This window comes from Curcuma longa, chromosome 11, assembly GCF_044706935.1.
Source record: "Curcuma longa cultivar G26 ecotype Majalengka, Jawa Barat chromosome 11, ITB_CL_G26_1.1, whole genome shotgun sequence".
Classification (NCBI taxonomy): Eukaryota; Viridiplantae; Streptophyta; class Magnoliopsida; order Zingiberales; family Zingiberaceae; genus Curcuma; species Curcuma longa.
In genome coordinates, this window is record NC_133871.1 from 12,909,653 (window position 1) to 12,929,652 (window position 20,000).

The following is a 20,000-nucleotide window of genomic DNA, read 5'->3' on the forward strand; positions in this document are numbered from 1 at the left end:
CCGGAACAATAATATTATTTGTGAGTGTTGTTAATTGTGATATTCATGTGTATGGTGAATTTATAATTTGGGAAAAAAACAAAAAGAATTATTCTAAAGGAAGCCTGGGGCCAGTCCACCGGCCCATGTTACCTTTAAGCCCAATAAGCTGAATACACTTGGAAATTTAATAAGAAATTTTGATACAACTTTAAATAGGCAATTATTAAAATAATATTTCATTTCATAATTTTTTTCAATCACTCCATTTTTATATTGCTTTAAAGAGTAGTTTATTGAATACTAATTTTGATTATAATTATTATATATTATAATAGTTTTATCCCCACTATTTTTACTAATATTATCATAAATTTGATTTAAAATATTTAAAGTAAAGTAATTAAAAATATATTTTTAACTAGAAAAAGGATACAAATATAAAAAATTACTAACAATGTGCGAGAAAAACTGCGGAACCATCTCGATGCTTCGCATAAACGCCCGTGCGTACGTATGCACGGCTTGCACGTGCCTTCTTCCTTTGCCTTCTTCTACAAGAAATCGGACTCCTCGCCGATTATAATCCCACCCCGCGTCGCCGGCGTCTGCAGAAATCCGACTCCGAGAAAGGAGGATCTCTTCGCATCTTTGTCTATCTCCGCCGGGTTCCTGTTGTTTCATCGATCCGAGACTTTTTGGAAGAGAAAGAAAGGGGAATCGCCGCGCAGGAGTGCCTCGATCCGATTGAAACCATTCCGATCGACATGGATTTCGAGCTGCGTGCGGCTCGGGAGAAGTTGGAAAGGGAGCAGAGGGAGCGCAAGGCTAGAGCCAAGGCTAAGTTAGACCGGGAGCAGCGGGCCAAGGCTGAGGCCGCCCGCCAACGCGAAGCCATCGAAGCCGCCCAGCGCGCCAAGCGCCTCGACGCCGCTCGCGCCCAACTTGAGGTCTTACATCTCTTCCTTCTCCTCCTCTTTATTCTGTCTATTCCTTTGCCCTTTTATTCTACCGGGCTATCAATTGTGATTTGGGCGAGTAGCTACAAAAATGAACTTTTTTTTTCCGTGCATCTTTGTTTTTCTTCTTTGATTTGCTGAGTAACGGTTATATATTTCTTGGCTTGCTTTATGAAATTTGGTTAGTTTTAGGAGATTGTGGGTTGGTTAGGTTAAGCATCCCCTTTAACAAATGGCATGTGAATCTGCATCCCCATTAACCAAAAACTGCGATTTTTTTGGTTTAATATCAAATTTAGTTATGTGCAGCATTATAATCTGCAAGAAAAAAAAACTAATTTGGTTGTTGGTGATGCTTTAAGTGGAATGATGCATTTTTTGAAGTAATTCTTGAAATTTTGGCAACAATGCTTTTACTTCTTTGTTCTGCCTATTTGAATCACTTAAACCAGCATAAAACTGAATTCTTCTTGCAGGCAGAGCGGCAAAAGGAAGAAAGCATGCTTCTTGGGAATGGAATTGTATTTTCCCAAACTTTTGAAGCTTTATCCTTTGATGGATTTGGAGACAAAATCAAACTTCCACCTTCTTGCTTTCAAGAATTGTCTGATCAAGGTGCCCTGGATAAAGGTCCCATGCATTTTAGGTTATCAATGGTTCCATCAGATTCTGATGCTAATGTCCAGGGTGGACACCGAGTAACTCATTCAGGAGTTTTAGAGTTTACTGCAAGAGATGGTTCAGTGGAACTACCTCCCCACGTATGGGGCAATTTGCTCTCTGGTGTCTGTCTAGATGTTCCTCTTATTGAGGTGCGTTATGTTAGCTTACCTAAAGGAACATATGCAAAATTACAACCAGAAGGGATGGGTTTTTCTGATATTCCCAATCATAAGGCCGTGCTCGAGACAACTCTCCGCAGACATGCAACTTTGTCTGAAGGTGACATTATTACTGTCAGTTATGGAGAACTAAACTACAAGTTGAGGGTTCTTGAGCTAAAACCTGCTTCCAGTGTCTCTGTTCTAGAAACTGATATTGAAGTTGACATAGAAGGACCTAACTCTGCTTCCAACGATATAGGGAAAGAGCATGTTCTTACACCACTTGTCATGGGAAAGATTGAAGAAGGAATTGTTGATAAAGGGGAGTGTAATTACTATAAGTTCATTGTTGAGGATGCTATGAGTGATAAAATTGCATCTGATCAGATCAATATTGAAATAAAGCTCAATGCAGATGGTAATGGAGATACCAATGTTTATGTATCAAGGCATCCAATGATATTTCCGACCCAGCATCGTCATGAATGGTCATCTCATGAGATGGGCTCCAAGGCTTTGATAATAAGGCCAAAGGATCCGAATCTGGTTGCTGGTACCTATAGCATTGGTGTCTTTGGTTTTGAAGGTGTTACAAGGTATACAATCTCTGTGGCTTATAAAGACAACGTTAAGCAAAAGGTTGGGGAACATGTTACTGTTCCATCACAAGTTGATGCGGAATGTGTAGAATGCCAAAATTGCAAACATTATATATCCAGCCGCACCATTTTACTCCATGAAGCATATTGCATTCGACACAATGTTCTTTGTCAATATAATGGTTGTGGAGTTGTTCTTAGAAAGGAGGAAGTGGCAAACCATGTACATTGTGATAAATGTGGACAAGCCTTTCAGCAAGCACAGTTGGAGAAGCACATGAGGGTGTTTCATGAACCACTTCATTGCCCATGTGGAGTGACACTAGAGACGGAACAAATGGTATGCAACTTATTCCATGATTATTTCTTGTGTGCTATTGGGCTCTATGCAGTTGCCAACCTTGGTTCTGGATTTGCCTTTATACCAAGTTGTGCAACCACTATTTGATTTTATCACTTTACATAATCTTACTCTTCTATGAAATAGATATTTCCTGTATAATTAGTCAGGATATTAAGGTTTATTCAATCTCTCAATCATTGCATATTAATCTTATAGATTCCTGCCTTTACGTTTTGTGGATGTGAGCCACTAAATTCAATTACCTATTCCATGTAGAAATTAGTCACAAACCTTTTGTTCAGTGGTCATCACCAATTACTTGTTTGTCAAGCTTCCTTTTCCTTGTTGTAAAATCACTTGATTGTCAGAGTCGTGCATTACTTCTCTTCATTATAAATGGCACAAGATGGATATATCTGTGCCTTACACAATCAATTTGGTATAACTCTATAAATAATAAAAGAGAGAAACTAGGTTTATCAATCAGAGTAAAAAAATGTGAGGGGCGTGTTATAATGGTATGACCGAGCTTAATTTGCCGATATGATGTAGTCGACGCATATGGCTTGTCAGAATTTGATTTGTTGCTTTTGTTCCAACTACGAACTCTCAGTACTTTTATGACATTTTCTATTTCATGCATCAAGGTTTCTCCATTAAAACTATTACTATAATTCAGTACATTGTTCCTTTGATGCCTCTTTTACACTGTTCTGTATATGCATGCCGAGGAAGAAAATGAACATTCATTCTTGTTTACGATACCTTCATATTCTCTTATGTGACAGGTTGAACACCAATCCTTGATGTGCCCGCTTCGTTTGATAACTTGTCGCTTCTGCGGAGATATGGTGCAAGCTGGTGCTGCAGCAGCCGATGCTCGGGATCGTTTCAGAGGGCTCTCCGAACACGAGAGCATCTGCGGGTCTCGGACGGCTCCATGCGACTCATGTGGGCGTTCCATCATGCTGAAGGAAATGGATCTCCATGTCGTCGCTGTGCATCAGAAAAGCTAACTCCCTCTGCCGTTTCAAAACATTCATTCAAATGCTCAACCGGAATGTGATTCCATCTTGCTCATCTTTTATTCTGTATTATTTTAAATCTAAGAAATCAAAAAGATGAAAGATCTTTACTTTTGAAACCTAGTTTCTAATGAAGGTGAATAGAACTTGTTCTCTTATGCTGAGTAGTGAGGCCATATATACACGTATTCCTTTACATTACTTTGCAGACTTACAACATATCATCATCATTTAGCTGTTCTTACTCCTCCCGGGGGATCCATCGACTCCACCATAGACTTTTCCGCCGCCTGTTAAGCTCGTCCATGCTCTCGTTTAGGGTTTTAAGAATCTTCCTCTGCGCACGGAGGATGGAAGCGAGCAAGTTACGCTGCTGCGAACTGCCCTTCTTCGGCTTGATTTCCTGTCAGTTGCATTGCACACTCTACATGAGAATATGGAAGAAGAAACAATGCGACTGAGCATCATTTGTTTAAGGCTACTTACTCTCAGTTCCTGGAGCTGTGCTTCTGTGAAGCCACCTTCTGATGCCGTCCCTGACTTCGCCATGAGCTTAATAACCCAATTGGCAGCTTCACTGTAGTCCTTCTGCGTCGCGCGGTATTGCTGAAGCCTTAAATTTTGCATGATGGACAGACCGAGCAGGCCTTCACGTTTGAAAAATGGATGAGCTAGTGCAGCCTTCGCGCTGGTTCTTTGGCGCGCTTTGTAACGAACCATGGAAGTGAGAAGCTCCCAGGCAATGCCTCCATCTAAATCTAGCAGTTCAAATCCCTTCCGGAGATCTGGACTGGCACGGGGCTCCACTAGATTTCTCCATGCATTCATGTCATAGTTGCAGCGCTTCAGCTGACGGTTAAACTGAACAAGGCTGTTATCCGACCGGAGCGACGGAAATGCCTGTAACAAAGAAGCAACAAAAGGCAACACTTGAGTGAATGATTGTATGTGTGTGGATTCTGTTAAACTTTAAGCACATACCATTTGAAGGAAGATAAGGCCCAAGCTGTAAATGTCGAATCTGTCAGGTAAGTTCAGCTGTTGAGAACAAAAACCCCCCGAAAGAGTAAAGATTTATACTTAATTTTCTGGTAAAAGCAAATGGAAATACAACTGTTTCATCCTTTTGGCACATAAATAAATAGTGAAATGTGCATATCGATGAACCTGCCACAGAACAGGGGATAATGCAGCAGCCACTGGTGCAGAAGGTGCCGAGGGTGTTTGTGTGCTCATGATATACTGCTCAGGAGCAGCATACCTACAACAAGAACCAGCAGCAGTAACAACAACAACAATTAGAATGTTTTAGAACTAAAGATATCAAAAATATAATAGACAAATTTCTCATTCTACCGTGGGTCCAGCAGAAACTCCTTTGGAATATAGTTTATACCGACTCGCAGATCTGTTGCAGCTCCCAGATCAATAATTTTGAAGGTTCGAGCCCCTGTAATTATAGTTATTGTTGATTGGAAACCATTTACAAATAGATAAATTCAACCGTGCAGAACTATGACATGACAATTTCCACCTTCTGAGAAAATCACATTTTGAGGCTTAATGTCTCTGTGGACGATCCCTGTTGAATGAAGACCATCTAAAGCAAACAAAAGTTGCCTCATGATTGTTTGAATAATTTTGTTCTCTCTTTGTAATCCCTTTGGCAAATCTTGAACTTCTCCTAGAATCTTAGCCTCCACCTGAAGAAATGGATGTCGGGCAAAATCAGCTGGGCAAATCAAGAAAATCGATAGAACTTGCGAATAAAATCAACTATGAAAAGGTAAGACAACAACATAAGAACTTCAGGAAAACAAGGTAATAGAACTGATCCAAAAGTTCTATTAACTGTAATTTTAAAGATGAATGTTGAGCTTTTAGATCGTATCATTATTGCATGTAACACTAGGATCCTGCTTCACTATAATCAGTTTTTCTTTAACAAAAGGTATCACTTGCTAAGTTATTGCAACAAGACATAAATAATCAGGATACAACAAAATGACTCAGTTACTCTCAACTATTCGAAGGAACATAAATGCATATTATCTTCAGAGAGAGAGCTGAGAAAAATTGTGAGACAAACAGTAGAAGCTAAAACCAATGCTTAGTTAGATTATGCTTATTAGTGCACTAGTATTATTCTGTCTCATAGATTATGCTTATTGTGGAAGTTAGCTAGATCACTTTGGCTTAACTTGAATCATTTCATTGTCATTTCTCCTTGTCATATTGAACTGTTTACTTATAAAGGTGTTTTATGAAAGGCAAAAAGGAAAAAAATCTCATAAACTGATTCCCCTAAAAGAATTAATTATTCCATACACTGGTTGAACTACTTAAGTTTCATGGGGATCAACAGACTCTTCAGAAATACTTGGGAAAATTTAACTGAGTAGCAGCACAGAGTTAGAACAACATCAGGAAAATAGAGCACATGAAAATGGAACAATGGTTGCAAAAGTATACTGACATTATAGGGGAATTCTTTGCTTTGCATGAGATCTGCAAGTGTGTCCTCACCCTCATAACGCCAAATGAGCCAGTACTCATCCCCACCCTTCCCTTTTGATTTGCTCTGTGAAGTAACACACGGCACTTGTTACATCAAGCAATGTTCCTTCCCAAAAGAAATCGAGTTGATCAAAGACAGTGTCCCAGAACAGAATAGAACAGAACAGCACCTCAAGAAAACCATACAAGAAATCAGCACAGCTGCTAGCACAGGCTCGTCGCACACGCTCATTCATCCATATCTCCACTGCTCCATATTCGGTGGCTTTCTTCAATACCAGATCGCCTTCCTTTTAACCAATCAAATGAACAAGAATTAGGGATTAGGCTAAACAGCTCACTTGCCGTGTCCGTGCCGTGCCGGTGGCATCTCTAGATCAGAGAAATAAGCCAACAACTGAATTGAGAAAAAATCAACTTGATTTGGGAAATTACTATGAGAACACCTTGATTGAAGGCTTGGGGTTTGCCAAGGAGACCTTATAGACGACCCCGAAGGCGCCTTCACCGAGCTTCTTACCGAGCACAATCTCATCCTGCATAACCGAACCAAGCGAAGCGATAGACCAAGGCATCGGAAGGCGCACAAAGGAAGCAAAAGGATAAAATTATGCATCAATCGAAAGGTGATACCTTTTGGATGGAGGGACGGAAGTAGCGTTCCAAAAAGGCGAGGACGAACATGTCGAAGAACCCGGGGGCGACGCCGGGGGTGGCCCAGAGGTAGGACACGGCGGCGAACGCGAGGGCGAAGCCGGGGGCGGTGAGGGTGAGGCCAGAGGGTCGGGGCAGGGTGCTGCGGTAAATGATGTCTCCGCACTCCATGACGGTGCAGGGGAGCCCCACGCCCACCCCGACGAAGAGATCGTGCAGGTGGGCCGAAGCCCTAGCTGGCGCCGGCCCGCTTCCGGCCGGTGGGAAACGAGGGAGGAGGAGGAGGCCTGAGCCGGTGGCCGGAGAGAAAGAAGGAAGCGTGGCCGAGGCGGAGAGCGCCGGCCGTCGCCATTGCTCATAAGATTAGTGGTCAGAATGCGCCAGGGACTGTGGAGCTGCTGCTCATTCAATTGGTGGATTTATGGTTTAAATTTTTTTCCATAAAAATCATTTTAATTTTATTTGAAAATTGTTTTTCTAATTTATTTTGTTGTTGCTTGTAGATATTTTGTACACGCCATTATCCACTAGCCACAGGTTGGAATTTAAATTTTGGGGTTTAGATTTTATTTTTATTTATTACTTTTTATTTAAAATTTAATTGAAAATCATAAGATGGAGATATTATTTTTTAAAAAAAATCATAAAAATAGTGTGTAATTACTAAAGAATTTCATATTTATAACTTTACATTTTTCGTTACAAATTAAGTCTATAAATTTTAATTTATCAATGAGAGAAAGGAAATTGAAAAGTTAGACCACAACGAAAGAGGATATTATCTCGACGTTCGTTAAAATTTGATCCTTGTCCACTTCAACAAGTCTGTTCCATCGTAATCAACTCAATTATGTCCTACCTTCACACAATTATTATCAAATAATCAGACACAAATAGCCTGGAATGGTGGTAGCTCCTTCATAGGAATTTACGTGAACTAGAAAAAGGTCACAAAAATAAAATGGAAAACAATGTCTTGTTCATATTTCCCATTGCAAGTGCATTATCATGAACCAATTCTAGTAATTTTGATATTAATGAAAACATAGTTATTTTAATTTTACTTTGGGCTACACTCCATCTCGCTTGTAATTGAACTTCAAAGATCTAACTCAATTGGATTCAGAAAAGTTTCGATAACATCTCGAACAAAATAACAATTAACAAAATTCAAAATATCCGTCGACGATCTTATTCAATGAAATTAAGAACGAGATTTCTTCTTCGATTTGCCGGAAGTTTTTGGACGTTCAGAGGTAGCTGCCTTCTGGGATCCCCCTTTGGATGCTGCAGATGATGCTTGGCTTGGTTTCGAAGTCGGGCCGTTGGCAGATGAAGCTGTAGTTGCCGGAGTGGGTGCATCATGTTTCTCTCTAACCACAGCTCCCTGAGAGCCCCTAATCTGGCTTCTCTTATCCTTCCTCTTGGGCCTATAGCTTGACCTCTCTCTCTTTGGTAGCCATCTCTCAGGATCTGGAGGTGGCCCTGGATTTGCTGGATCGAATCCCTTTGGGTACCGAGGCTTTCGCTTTCTTTTCTTTGACTTTGCTTTCTTTACGTCCTCAGAAACTTCGACCTTCATAGTCTGTGGACCTTCAACATGTTTTGCACCGGAAGTCTTCTCCAGGTTCTCCACATTCAACCCTTTCAGACCAGAAAGTTGCTTCAACTGCTTCTCGTATAACTCGGCCTTCTCAAGATCAGTGCGAGCAGCAGTCATCACAAGTCCTACTAGAGCCTCAACGTTGCCATGGCTCTTGACAAGTTTCTCATATAACTGAGAGGCCTCATCTTCGCGTCCATGATTGAGCTTAAAATTTGCAGCTTCGTGAATGATCAAGTCGAGTTTGTTTTCTTCAGTCATGGCATTCTTCCACCACTGGATTGCAGAGTCCAGAACTGCAGCGGCACCATTATAATCACCCATGCGCTCTTGCAACGAAACCAGCGTCGCGACAGTGGCAGCCATATGTTGAATATCAGGAACCTTTGACAGGGATTCGGCAGAGATCTGATAGTGGCCAGCAGCAGCAGCAATCTGAGCACGAGCAAGGAGGACAGGCATGGACTTGTCTGGAAATCTGTTTGCATACTGAATGAGGACTTCCTCGGCCTTGGCCACTTTTTTCTCCCTGACATGCAAAGCAGCTTGAAGTAGAACTGGCATTACACTATCAGGGAACATATCTGGCAGCACAGCGACTAGTTCTTGAGCCTGTAATCAGAAAACAACCAAATGACTAAGAACACAATCTTCCCTAGATTTCAATCACTGTTGACCTAAATAATCTAATACCTCCACAGATAGCAACCAGTTAATAAACAAGGCATGATGGTCCGTATCATAATTATAGCAACACACACAACAAAATTGCAAGTATGCAGAAAATACCTTCCCAAATGGTGCAAACTCAGTTATGTGCAATTCATGAGTTAGGTTAAAGAAAGAGGAGAGAAAAAAAAATCTATGGTACATCAGGAATCAAATTACTCCAACTAGGCAGAGATGACTGAGCTAAAAAGTTTTAATGTTATTTGGAGGCCTATCCCTTCATCACTCCAGTGCTCTGTCAAGATGAAGCAAAGCAAAGGGAAAAAGCCTTCACACGGCAAAATCTCATATATGCTTCTGGAATTTCCATATATTCCTATAGTTTCATTAAGGAAAAAGGATAAAAGGGCATATAACTAAACCTGATCCATCTTATTTGCCTGAAGAAGTAAAAGCAGTCTGTTTGAATATAGTGATTCTTTTTGCCTTGAAGCCAACTTGAAATCCAATCCATTAGCAAGTTGGAATTGCTTTCCACCAGAGCCCTTCTCTATTAGACGATCAAGCCTCCGCAGACTATCTGAAACATCCTTTGTACCCCGTAGAGCAACAAGATTATTTGTAGCCACTGCAAGTGATGGATAATCAGATGGATTACGGTTTAGTATAGCCATATAAGCTTCTATTGCTTCTTGAGTGCGTCCTTGTAACTGAAAGAGGAAAGATATCCACCTTAGAAAACAAATTACATTATATACATTTGCAAAACCTTTGTTTATTACTCACCTGATGGACATAGGCCAGCTGCACAGCAATTGGAGCTAGTTCCAATTCTATCTCATCATCTGCATAGTCTTCCTCCATTAGCATTTCCTGCCCAATTCTGGCATAATCACCAAGATTATATTCCCCAGCACTAAATAATAAATAAATAAATATTCCATATGCAAAAACAAATATCCACTTTGTGATTTCCATTTCTTATGGCAACATTGTAGTACCACAAAAACACATTTGACCGAACTCTATATTATCAGAAAAATCAAAGTACTTCAATGTTACAAGAATCAAGTGTACCATATAAATGATACAGCCATATATAGAACTCAACAATGTATTCTAGTAATAATGATTTTCCTAGTCAAGATTTAACATGAGAATAAAGATACCTTTTTCAAGCTCTTCATTGCTCTTTAGACTTGACCCTTCACCTATCTTTCTCTCGCTTGCTATGGATCAGGCATGGTATGTGAATTGAGAGAGGTCATTGTTGATCGAGAGAGAACACAATAATATCTTTCAAACAATGATCCTAAGATTGTCCTTCCTTGAACTAAAAATCAGTTCTAATGTATTACAGAGACCCAACTAAATCCTTTAGGAGCAAATATTACATAAATTATTATAATAATTTTCAAAAAATATATTAACAATCTAGTGTGATTGAGGAGCCTATATTCTATGCTAAAAATATGATTTTTTTGTTGATTATAAACTATTTTATTTTTTAATTAATTTATATTAATAAATATGATATTATTTGTATATTTCGTTATTTGACAAATAATATGCATTCTTGAACCATCCTAATTTTGACAACTATGGATGAAATACACGAAGTTCATTTTTGTAACTACAATCAAGATTTGTTTTAATGCTACTATGCACTTAAGATATTAAAAAGTTTCTTGAAGAAATAAGAGATGCGTTTTATGTGAAAAATAATAATAAACAAAGCAATAAAAGGAAAAAGAATGGAGAGAGGGAATATGAGACATATGCAAATAGTTCTAGAGCATATAATAATGTAAACAATAATTTTAAATTATAGCTATGAAGTGTCTGGTAAAAGATTATATTTTATGAAATGGATAAATGTAAAAGCAAAATAAGCATCTTGAATAAGCAAACACCTTTACCATTATATGATCAAAGATGGTCACCTGATACAAACAAAACTGGATGTTGACAATTAGTTGATGATTCAACTTCATGCCATTCTGAAACAATTTCTCCCTTAAGACTGTTCTCCGTCAAAGTTATATAGATGGCAATAGAGAAGGGGTGGGGGACAAGGCAGGGATTTACTTGTCATTTAACATTGCCACACCATTTTTAGAGTGCTCATGATGGGCTGATTATTGTGAAAGATCTTTTTACTAAATACCATCCCTAGTGGTGGTCACAGAATGTGAGAAAATTGTATAAACACTAAATTAGTAGATATAAAACACATAGGGAAAGGCATAAAATACTCATTCCATAGTATTTTGCTCCTTTCCCTGTCTCAACAACTAGGGAGTAGCCATACCCAGGATTGAATTTTGTGTCTGCATGGGCATATATCAAATTTAATTGGTCGTGCTTAAATAAAAGCTCACTTGCATACAAACATTTATCGACAGCTAAAAACTTTGAACACAAGAGATCATCTAATTGCTAAATGAAAGTTACAGGCACGTGACTAAACATTGAATAAAGTAAAAAGTTAATGTAGGTCCAGATAATTTCTCACCTTCGAGCTGAAAGTAATTGTTGCTCAGCCTCTGCATATTTTTTCTTTTCAATCAAGGAGCAGGCATAGTTGTATGCGAGTTCAAAGCTACTTGCAGCTTTCACTTTAAGTGCCTCCATGGTTCCTTGAACTTCAGCAGACCTGCCAGCTGCCACTAAAGCAGCAATAATGTTTGCCTTTAAATCTAAGGAGTCAATCTTGAATCTTTGAATTTTTTCATAACTATCCATGCAAGCTTCCATTTTTCCTAAACGATAAAGAATTTGAGATTCCAACTGCAGGGTCACAGAGTTTCTTTCTTGGCCGTCTAACAACTTCATGGCTTCATGTAGTTTATTCTGCCTATATAAGCAGTATGCCTAAATGAAAGAAATCAAAAAGTAAGACCACAAAAATGGTGAATGATAAATCTATAACTAGAAAAAATTGAGAAAGGGGAAACTTTTGGTTCTTACATTAGTTACCAGCCCTAGTACCAAGGCTGAAAGGCTAATCCATTACTCTTTTGAAATTGAGTTTTTGAAATTGAGTTGGAGCCTTGTCTTTACCTTATTTATAGTAGATTCAGACTCAATTTTTGTTAGAAATTACTTGTAATTCTTCCACAGGAATTTAGTTACTGAAATGTATGTGTTAATGACTAAATACATAATCATTTGTACAACACACAGATGTCTAACTCCTTTGGAGGTTTGCCACATAGCATGGCAGGTAACCTGTATGTATATCTCAATACTTGTTCCTTTACACAATATTCTTGTCACAAGAATCTGATTTGGGCTTTGAGACCTAACACTTTTGCATCACCTAAAGAGCACTAGGATTTTGAGCAATGACAACTACTAGCAAAGAAAATAGCAATATGGCATAAACATAGCCACAATTGCCAACTATTTTTATTCAGAGATTTGAAAACATTAAACAATATATAATTATATTTTCTGGATTGATTTCCGGGGGTCCTTTGAAAATGACAAAAAAAACAATAAATTGTATACAAGCACACATGAACCTCTAAGCCAGGATAATAAATAGGAAAATAAAATATTCTCTACAAGACAATTTGTTAATAAAAAATAATCTTCAATAGAAAATAAGTTTTCCTACATAAAGATATCGTGACGAGACATTCAATGTACAGTCAGCTAACATCTCTGGTTAATAAAAACAACAAAGCAGCCAGTTCTGAATCTCTATTTAAAACAGTGAAGATTAAATTTAAAAAAGGAGTACGAATGTGTACAAAGTATTCCATAGAGAAAATATTATTTAAATGGAATAAAATCATGATATCAAAACTTTAAGAAGCTTAAAAAGAGAATGCAAGGGACAAAAGACAACTTTCACCCATAGTTCATAAAATCAGTAACCAGATTGAGATCAACTATGAAAGATATAATTGCGCTTCATGAGGTCGGTGGTAAAAACAAAGCAACTTAAAAGGCCACAATCTGAACGAACAATTTAAAGTACTAGAGGAAGAATGACAAATTTGGGCTAATATATTTTTTACAGTTTATCCAACTTTTAAAAGATTTTTTGGAGTAAAATACATCAATCAAAGCCGAACCAAATTTTCATTGAATAAAGATGAAGTTCGCAGCTTTTCAAATCAATAGCTTGCCACTTATGAATTCACATGTGTGTGTGTAGCTTATTGCATCAGAAGGACATCAATCGATGCGAATGATGGAAAACAAGTCTATCACTATCCACTCATCATGAAAGTCCGAGAAAAAGAATGATCAAGCGCTAACTTTAGATCCTACAGCAATATGAAGAATCAACCTCGTAAAATTTGAGATCCACTGGCAGATGACGCGAATCCTGGATGGTGGAGAGAGCCATTTCGATCGCTTCGGACTTGATCAAGGCCACGACTTTGCATCGCAACGCATCCTCGTCCCCGGGCGCGACGGCGAGAACTGGAAAAATATATCAAGGAGCACAAAATGAGCCCCGAACCCGAACGATTCAAGAGACAGATCTACAGATCGCGCAGGACCTTGATCGGCGACCTTGGCAGCCTGCTCGTACTCGATGTCCCGGATATGGCGATGGATGGAGGTGAAGAGGTCCTCGATCGGCACAGCGGGAGTCGGCTGGGCGGCCGAGGCCTTGGGGCTCGCCTTGGCTTTGGGCGCCATGGAAGCGGGGCGGCGCAGCTTCTCTGGGGAGAGGAATCGTAGGGAAGATGGGAAAGGCGAGGGGCCTGTGGCCTTTGTCGCGAACTGACCCGTCGGATCCCACGAAGCTTATCGGATTCCTCAAACGGTTATCGAACCCGAAACCGAACAGGTTAGACGGGCTGAGAAGCCCATGTAAGTTGGATCCTCGACTCGGTCCATATGGAGTCTGACTCTTCTGCAAAAAGATGGAATTCGAGGAAGTAAATCGGGAAACTACAGTTGATCACGACTGGAGTATTGTTTGCCAGGATTCGAACCCTTGCCTCTTTGCAACTCTGATCGTAACCAACTCAGCTATGCCTCGAGGACGGGTGACTCTATTAGATAGAGTCTAGGTAAAATACTAGGTGAATTGATTATGAAGAAGTAGATTAAGAGGGCGAAGATTTGAATATAGATAAAAAGTTGAGATAACGTTCTCTTCTGTCGTGATCAACTATAATTTTTAAATTTATTTTCTCACAGATGGTCGTGAAACTGATTGTGTGGGGTTACTGGGTGACGGATTCCACCTTTTGCAGAAAAAAAGTATGATACTTTTGACTCGATCAATATAAATTCGAGTATTTTGGAGTCATTACAAATGTGTGTATTGTCTTTGTTTTCTAGCATTTTGTTAGTCTATTTCAACTAGACAGAGAAAAGTTAATTCGCTAGGATTCTGTCTGCTTGACACTAACTTTGTTAAAAGTAGATCCATTAACCAAATGCACCCTAAGAGTAACCTCGATAGAAGCCAAGGTAATCAACGGATGACCCCCAACCAAGGTAATCACGGAGTAACCTTCACATAACTAAGGTAATCACAGATAACCCCCAACCAAACGCACCCTAAGAGTAACCTCGATAGAAGCCGATCCAATTGAAGAGGGTGATTCAATAGAAGCTGATGCAGTAAAAATTCAACAAATGACAATCCAGTAAGAATCGACTCATCCCTCGATCTCAGATCAAATCATTCATTATTGATCTTTTTCCTTTTCTATCATATCTTCAGACTAAAGATATCATGCATCTTAGTTTGGTAGACGATCAAATGTTTGTTTGGCTGATAGAAAGCATACCATCCACTGTCTCAGTCTTGAGGACTCGCTTTATTTGCATGAAGAACAACAGGCTGGTGCCTTGACTTAAAAGGCCAACAAAAAAGAGTTTTAAGGAAAAGTGCCAACTTTTAGCTGTCTTTGTGTACGCAGAGTGAGAATTTCCCAAGCGCAACGGTGGAAGTTCTCGTCGTGATCTCGCATTCAACTTTAATTGTCATATTGTTTTTGTTCATACCTCTATTTAATTTCTGATATCGATGAGACAATGTGAGAATATATTTTAAAAAGTAGAGATCTTTGGTAATTATTGAGGTGCGTTGTTGTATGAATATCATAACCAAAGTCAACGGAGACTTTTGAAGCCTATAGTCATAATTGCTCCAACTTGTAATATGAAAAAAAAATCTCACTACTTTCAGTTAGAATTGCAATTTAAGTAGATAAATTTAAAAGAGAATATAAAGCGAGATGCTCTTCATAAGACAATCCTACTTAATGGGGCCAAATGCAATTAAAGTAGTTAATTTTAGTATCCAGTTTGTTTAATGGCACATGGTTTAGAAAATTCTTTTGTGAATTGTTTTTGCGCTCGCGATTCGCTTTCACCTTGATCAAGAGAAAGCTGGAAAAGGATTGGAATCGAACGAAGAAGTTTTCCATGCTTATAAAATGCTTCGTCTTGGTTTCCAGCTAGTAGTAGCTCATAATGCGGCGTCGGAAACTACTACTGCCATTACTGTCTGCAACTCGCCTTCCATCAACCCCTAAATCCAAACTAATATATTGCGATTACGCCAAAGTCGTCGTCTTCACGTTCTCCACCTTCCGATTCAGGGCTGCCAGGACGCGTAGAAGCCGCAAAGGTGGGTAGGGTGCTTGTCTCCTATATTTCTCCCTCCTGTTCTTCCGCCGTGGCTTCTTTTTTATTTCCGCCGGGTTACGGCCTTTGCAGTCACAGTGTCCTCGCATTGCGAGATTGAGCTCTTTGTTGATCCGGAATCTGGTACGCCTGGGTGTCTGGAGATGAATCTTTTGCGAAAGGTTGAATCTTGATGAGTTTCTGGGTGAAAAGCTTGAATTTTTGGAGGGTAATCTGTTCTGATCGCCTGATTCGGTTGAGAGATTTTACTAAGCCGAAGACTTTTTGTAGATGGTCGGATTTCGTTCGTTATTTTTCTGCTGGATTGTGGGTTGTGCAAATAGGTGTTTAGTTTTTTAGGGCGGAAATTAGGTTTCCGAAAGGATTGGAACCTCGTGTGCTCATATTTGCGAAGTAATTTGACTGCATTGGTGTAACAACTGATCGATCGCTGTTCGTGGAAATGTAAGTAGAAGCAGCTGCATTCTTGGATACGTAAAGAAGTTGCTTCGACTGCCAAATTTCTTTCTTGGATTTGAAAAGTTCTCAGTGATCGAAGCCCTGGGAAATGGTGGCTGTGTTGCAGATGCTCTTGTGAGCTTTCTTGGAGGAGACAGGTGATTATGAGGGCTATCCTGTGGAAGAAAAAGATGGAAGCTTTTTACTACACATCGCCGCCGCCGCCGCCGCCTCCACTAGATGCCTTCTCACCGCCACCATCTCTTGAAAGCGGGTATTACATCCCCCTTTTGCCAGCTCCTACTCCACCTTCATCCCCTCCCCTCTCACCACCGTCCCAAGCTTCACGCCCACCAGCTTCTCAACCACCAAGTGCTCCACCGGATGGCTATTTTTCACCTCCTCCACCGGCAATTGCAGCTCCGCCACCAGCACTGCCTTTGTCACCTCCACCAGCTGTTATTCCTCCGACGACACCAATCTATTATCAGTCACCGCCACCACCGCCGTCGTCTTTTGCCCCACCACCATCTTCGCCACCGCCTTCCCGCTCTAATTCTTCTCCCCTTCCATCTAGTAGCAATGCTACCTCACCAGTATCTTCTAATATGACCCGTAGAAGCCCACCATCACAATTTTCACCTCCATTGACGCACGCTGTGCATCCCTTACCTTGGAACAATGCCTCCTCAAGAAGCAGCATGAGTACTGCTGGAACTGTTGTTACATTCGCCGTTGTTGCTGGTATTGTGATGCTTAGTTTTGTTGGAGCAGCTGTGTGGCTCGTAAAGAAGCGTAAGAAGCCACTGCAACCTACCAGTCACGGTGGAGATATCGCTATGTCCCCATCAGTGTCTACACTTACACCAGGTAAGGTATACTTCCATCTTACTGATTCATGAATCAGCTATCTCAAATCCAAAATTAGATATTTATCACTCCTAGATCTATCAGTTTCTTCATTATGGATCAGTATTTGGATCAATAATTAATGTAAATTTTGTCTTCTCTCTTTAGATGTATACCCTCATGCAAGATCTCCACCATATCCTCTTGTAAGGTATAGCCCTGAAGCAGGCTCTGGAATCCCTTTCTCACAATCTGAGTCAGGGTTAGGACATACAAAATTATGGTTTACACTGGACGAGCTATCAATGATTACGGATGACTTCTCACCTCAGAACCTTTTAGGTGAAGGTGGATCTGGTTGTGTGTATAAAGGATACCTAATGGATGGAAGAGAAGTGGCTGTGAAGCAGCTTAAAGTTAGCGGCGCACAAGGAGAGCTTCACTTCAGAGCTGAAGTTGAAACTATCAGCCGTGCACACCATCGCCATTTGGTTTCTCTTGTGGGATACTGTGTATCAGAGAATCAGAGATTGCTCGTCTATGATTATGTGCCCAATAGAACTCTTTATTACCATCTCCATGGTGAGAAAATGACCTTTTTTCTTCTCAGTTAACCTTTTCTCTTTCTTGGGATTAACTCACACATACATGCATGTCAAATTGTATAAGCCATGCATATATTCCCATATGGAGTTGCCTTTGCAGGAAAAGGAAGGCCAGTAATGGAATGGTCTAAGAGGATTAAGGTTGCTGCTGGGGCAGCTCGTGGAATAGCATACCTTCATGAGGATTGTAATCTCTAATTTTCTTGTTCCATTCTTTTTCAACTTGAAAACATACACTGAATCAGAATATTTTGTCAATTTTTTTATTTTCTCGTATCAGGCCATCCTCGGATAATTCATAGAGATATCAAGTCCTCAAACATTCTATTAGATTACAACTTTGAGGCTAAGGTTGCCTACCATATATTTCATTTGGTGGACTGAATGTCTTAACCTTTTCGACTGTATCTGATTTATTCTGATATTTTAGGTTTCTGACTTCGGTCTAGCAAGGTCAGCTATGGATGAAAACACACACGTATCCACCCGTGTAATGGGGACTTTTGGGTATGTGACAGCATGAAATTTTGATATCACCCGACGAGACTGGATATCTTTTGTAGAACATGCTAACCATTGCTTTTGTAGATACTTGGCTCCGGAGTATGCAACAAGTGGAAAGTTAACTGCTAAGTCTGATGTATATTCATTTGGGGTGGTTCTTTTGGAACTTATTACTGGACGGAAACCTGTTGATTCATCTCAACCTATAGGAGATGAGTGTCTTGCTGAATGGGTAGGCTCTCTAACTACAATCTGGCAATGATTTCTCTAGTGTCACTAACTGCATTGCATGCTGAATTAAAAAAATTAACCTATGATGTTTGTCACAATGAAATTACATCCTTTTCAAGTTGTTTTTTTTTGGTGTGTGTTAAGTTTGTGGGTTGTGATTGAGATGATGGTACTAAAGGGTTGGTTAGATTTTGCATATCATCAGAATTAAAGAAAAACAACTTGAGAAATTAGGATCTTGTTCATGATGTACTAGATTACATCACATATCCATTTTTCCTTTGTACTTTACATGCTCAAGTATATTAGGTAGAAACTCCCATTGCCTTCAGAAATTGTTCCTCCAGCCCAGACTTCCAATTGCTCAAGTTTGCCTTTTCTCTATGTCATTGTCCTCTAGTTCCTTTGATTAACTCATATGCATCCCTTTTTTGGGCACTTAAATGGATTGTTCCCACCAAACACATGTGAAAAACAAGTGAGTTTATATTTTGGTGGCCCTAGCAAAAAAATCAATTTCAAGTTGTTTATTCTCTGTGCAACTCAGATTTCTAGAACACAATAACTGACTTTCCTTATTTGTCTTGCCTTTTTCGTCTAATTAAGCTTTAGCGAATCTAGGTTCAGTGAGTGATCAAACAGGACTTTCAAGTTTCTTCCTTGTTCAGCTTCAAAACCATCTTTTATCCTCAGTTTCCCTCCCTAGTCTTTGTGCTAAACACTGTTGGACCAATGCATATCTGAGTAATTCTCAAAATCTTCATACTCAGCTCATGTACGTGCAGCGGGTTATGATTCTCCTCTTTAAATGGCACCAGTCTTCATATCGACAAAATCTTGAGATCTCTTGGTTCGGAAAAGTTTATAAGCATGAAAATTTACACAATCACAATCAAAATTCTCGGAGGGTTTCACTTCCAATGTCTGTTCTTTATTCTATGGTCATACCACTACAGGTTTAGAGTACCTTTTTGCCCCAAGACTCACCCTTGAGAACTGTCGCACTCAAACATTGCTTGTATCTGAGCTGAAGTATCATCGATATGATGAAGCACTGTGATCTGAAAAGTTCATTTGAGATTCATCAAGAGATGGAAACTGACTGATATCTCATCTCAGGCTCGGCCATTGCTAATCCAAGCTCTCGAAAATGGAGATTTCAGACGCCTACCAGATCCAAGGCTCGACGGAAACTACGACAACGATGAGATGTTCCAGATCATTGAAGTGGCAGCTGCGTGCATTCGCCATTCTTCTACCATGAGGCCTCGAATGACTCAGGTAAAATCCGATCACTACATTCTTCAGCCAAGTGAATCTGCTTCAGTTCGCATAATCTTCAAATACAAATGTGGATTTGCTTTCTTCTCGATCATTTATCTCATGGTTTTGTTCAGGTGGTGAGAGCTCTTGATGGCCTGACTGACTTAGACATAAACAATGGTGTACCACCAGGCCAAAGTGAAATCTTTAATTCACCAAAATCTGAAGAAATCAGAATGTTTCAGAGGATGGGATTTGGCAGTGAGGAGGACTACAACAGTGATCATACTCGAAAGAGTTAAACAGAC

General features: G+C 39.8%; 4 protein-coding genes across 5 annotated transcripts; 2 read left to right on the top strand and 2 right to left on the bottom strand.

The window, feature by feature from the left end:
* The first annotated feature begins 496 nt into the window (after window positions 1-496).
* LOC141841259 (uncharacterized) lies at window positions 497-3,925 on the top strand. 2 transcript variants are annotated; one of them, XM_074729407.1, is made up of 3 exons: window positions 497-929; window positions 1,415-2,701; window positions 3,493-3,925. In XM_074729407.1, exons 1-3 carry the CDS (start codon window positions 747-749, stop codon window positions 3,718-3,720), a joined length of 1,698 nt encoding a protein of 565 aa, XP_074585508.1. In that variant the 5' UTR covers window positions 497-746; the 3' UTR covers window positions 3,721-3,925. The 2 variants fall into 2 exon arrangements, with proteins under 2 accessions (XP_074585508.1, XP_074585509.1); XM_074729408.1 differs by having other exon boundaries at window positions 858-929; window positions 1,419-2,701.
* On the bottom strand, window positions 3,836-7,283 carry LOC141841262 (serine/threonine-protein kinase STN7, chloroplastic). The gene is given in 11 exon segments (XM_074729410.1): window positions 3,836-4,132; window positions 4,216-4,629; window positions 4,711-4,767; window positions 4,897-4,990; window positions 5,086-5,179; window positions 5,264-5,432; window positions 6,206-6,310; window positions 6,417-6,536; window positions 6,693-6,782; window positions 6,880-7,143; window positions 7,145-7,283. Coding segments are annotated over 11 exon segments (1,677 nt in total). The 5' UTR covers window positions 7,253-7,283; the 3' UTR covers window positions 3,836-3,970.
* Window positions 7,284-8,016: 733 nt separating this feature from the next.
* LOC141841258 (uncharacterized) lies at window positions 8,017-13,864 on the bottom strand. The gene is made up of 6 exons (XM_074729406.1): window positions 13,693-13,864; window positions 13,476-13,612; window positions 11,688-12,046; window positions 9,959-10,055; window positions 9,595-9,882; window positions 8,017-9,115 (listed from the first exon to the last, which is right to left on the bottom strand). Exons 1-6 carry the CDS (start codon window positions 13,832-13,834, stop codon window positions 8,105-8,107), a joined length of 2,034 nt encoding a protein of 677 aa, XP_074585507.1. The 5' UTR covers window positions 13,835-13,864; the 3' UTR covers window positions 8,017-8,104.
* Window positions 13,865-16,404: 2,540 nt separating this feature from the next.
* Window positions 16,405-19,994, top strand: LOC141841261 (proline-rich receptor-like protein kinase PERK8). The gene is made up of 8 exons (XM_074729409.1): window positions 16,405-17,110; window positions 17,258-17,671; window positions 17,795-17,881; window positions 17,975-18,045; window positions 18,125-18,201; window positions 18,283-18,430; window positions 19,549-19,710; window positions 19,827-19,994. The coding sequence occupies exons 1-8, from the start codon at window positions 16,405-16,407 to the stop codon at window positions 19,992-19,994; spliced, it is 1,833 nt and encodes a 610-aa protein (XP_074585510.1).
* Window positions 19,995-20,000: the final 6 nt, after the last annotated feature.

What these genes read in the sequence shown, in the direction of transcription:
- LOC141841261 (XM_074729409.1), top strand. Translation starts at nt 16,405, where the DNA reads ATGAGGGCTATCCTGTGGAAGAAAAAGATGGAAGCTTTTTACTACACA. An exon ending in TCTTTATTACCATCTCCATG is followed by an intron (nt 17,672 to 17,794) that starts GTGAGAAAATGA and finishes TTGCCTTTGCAG; the next exon opens with GAAAAGGAAGGCCAGTAATG. An exon ending in ATTACAACTTTGAGGCTAAG is followed by an intron (nt 18,046 to 18,124) that starts GTTGCCTACCAT and finishes CTGATATTTTAG; the next exon opens with GTTTCTGACTTCGGTCTAGC.
- LOC141841259 (XM_074729407.1), top strand. Translation starts at nt 747, where the DNA reads ATGGATTTCGAGCTGCGTGCGGCTCGGGAGAAGTTGGAAAGGGAGCAG. An exon ending in CCGCTCGCGCCCAACTTGAG is followed by an intron (nt 930 to 1,414) that starts GTCTTACATCTC and finishes TTCTTCTTGCAG; the next exon opens with GCAGAGCGGCAAAAGGAAGA. An exon ending in CACTAGAGACGGAACAAATG is followed by an intron (nt 2,702 to 3,492) that starts GTATGCAACTTA and finishes CTTATGTGACAG; the next exon opens with GTTGAACACCAATCCTTGAT.
- LOC141841258 (XM_074729406.1), bottom strand. Translation starts at nt 13,834, where the DNA reads ATGGCGCCCAAAGCCAAGGCGAGCCCCAAGGCCTCGGCCGCCCAGCCG. An exon ending in CAATTACTTTCAGCTCGAAG is followed by an intron (nt 10,056 to 11,687) that starts GTGAGAAATTAT and finishes TGATTATGCCAG; the next exon opens with AATTGGGCAGGAAATGCTAA. An exon ending in AGGCAAATAAGATGGATCAG is followed by an intron (nt 9,116 to 9,594) that starts GTTTAGTTATAT and finishes TTCTGATTACAG; the next exon opens with GCTCAAGAACTAGTCGCTGT.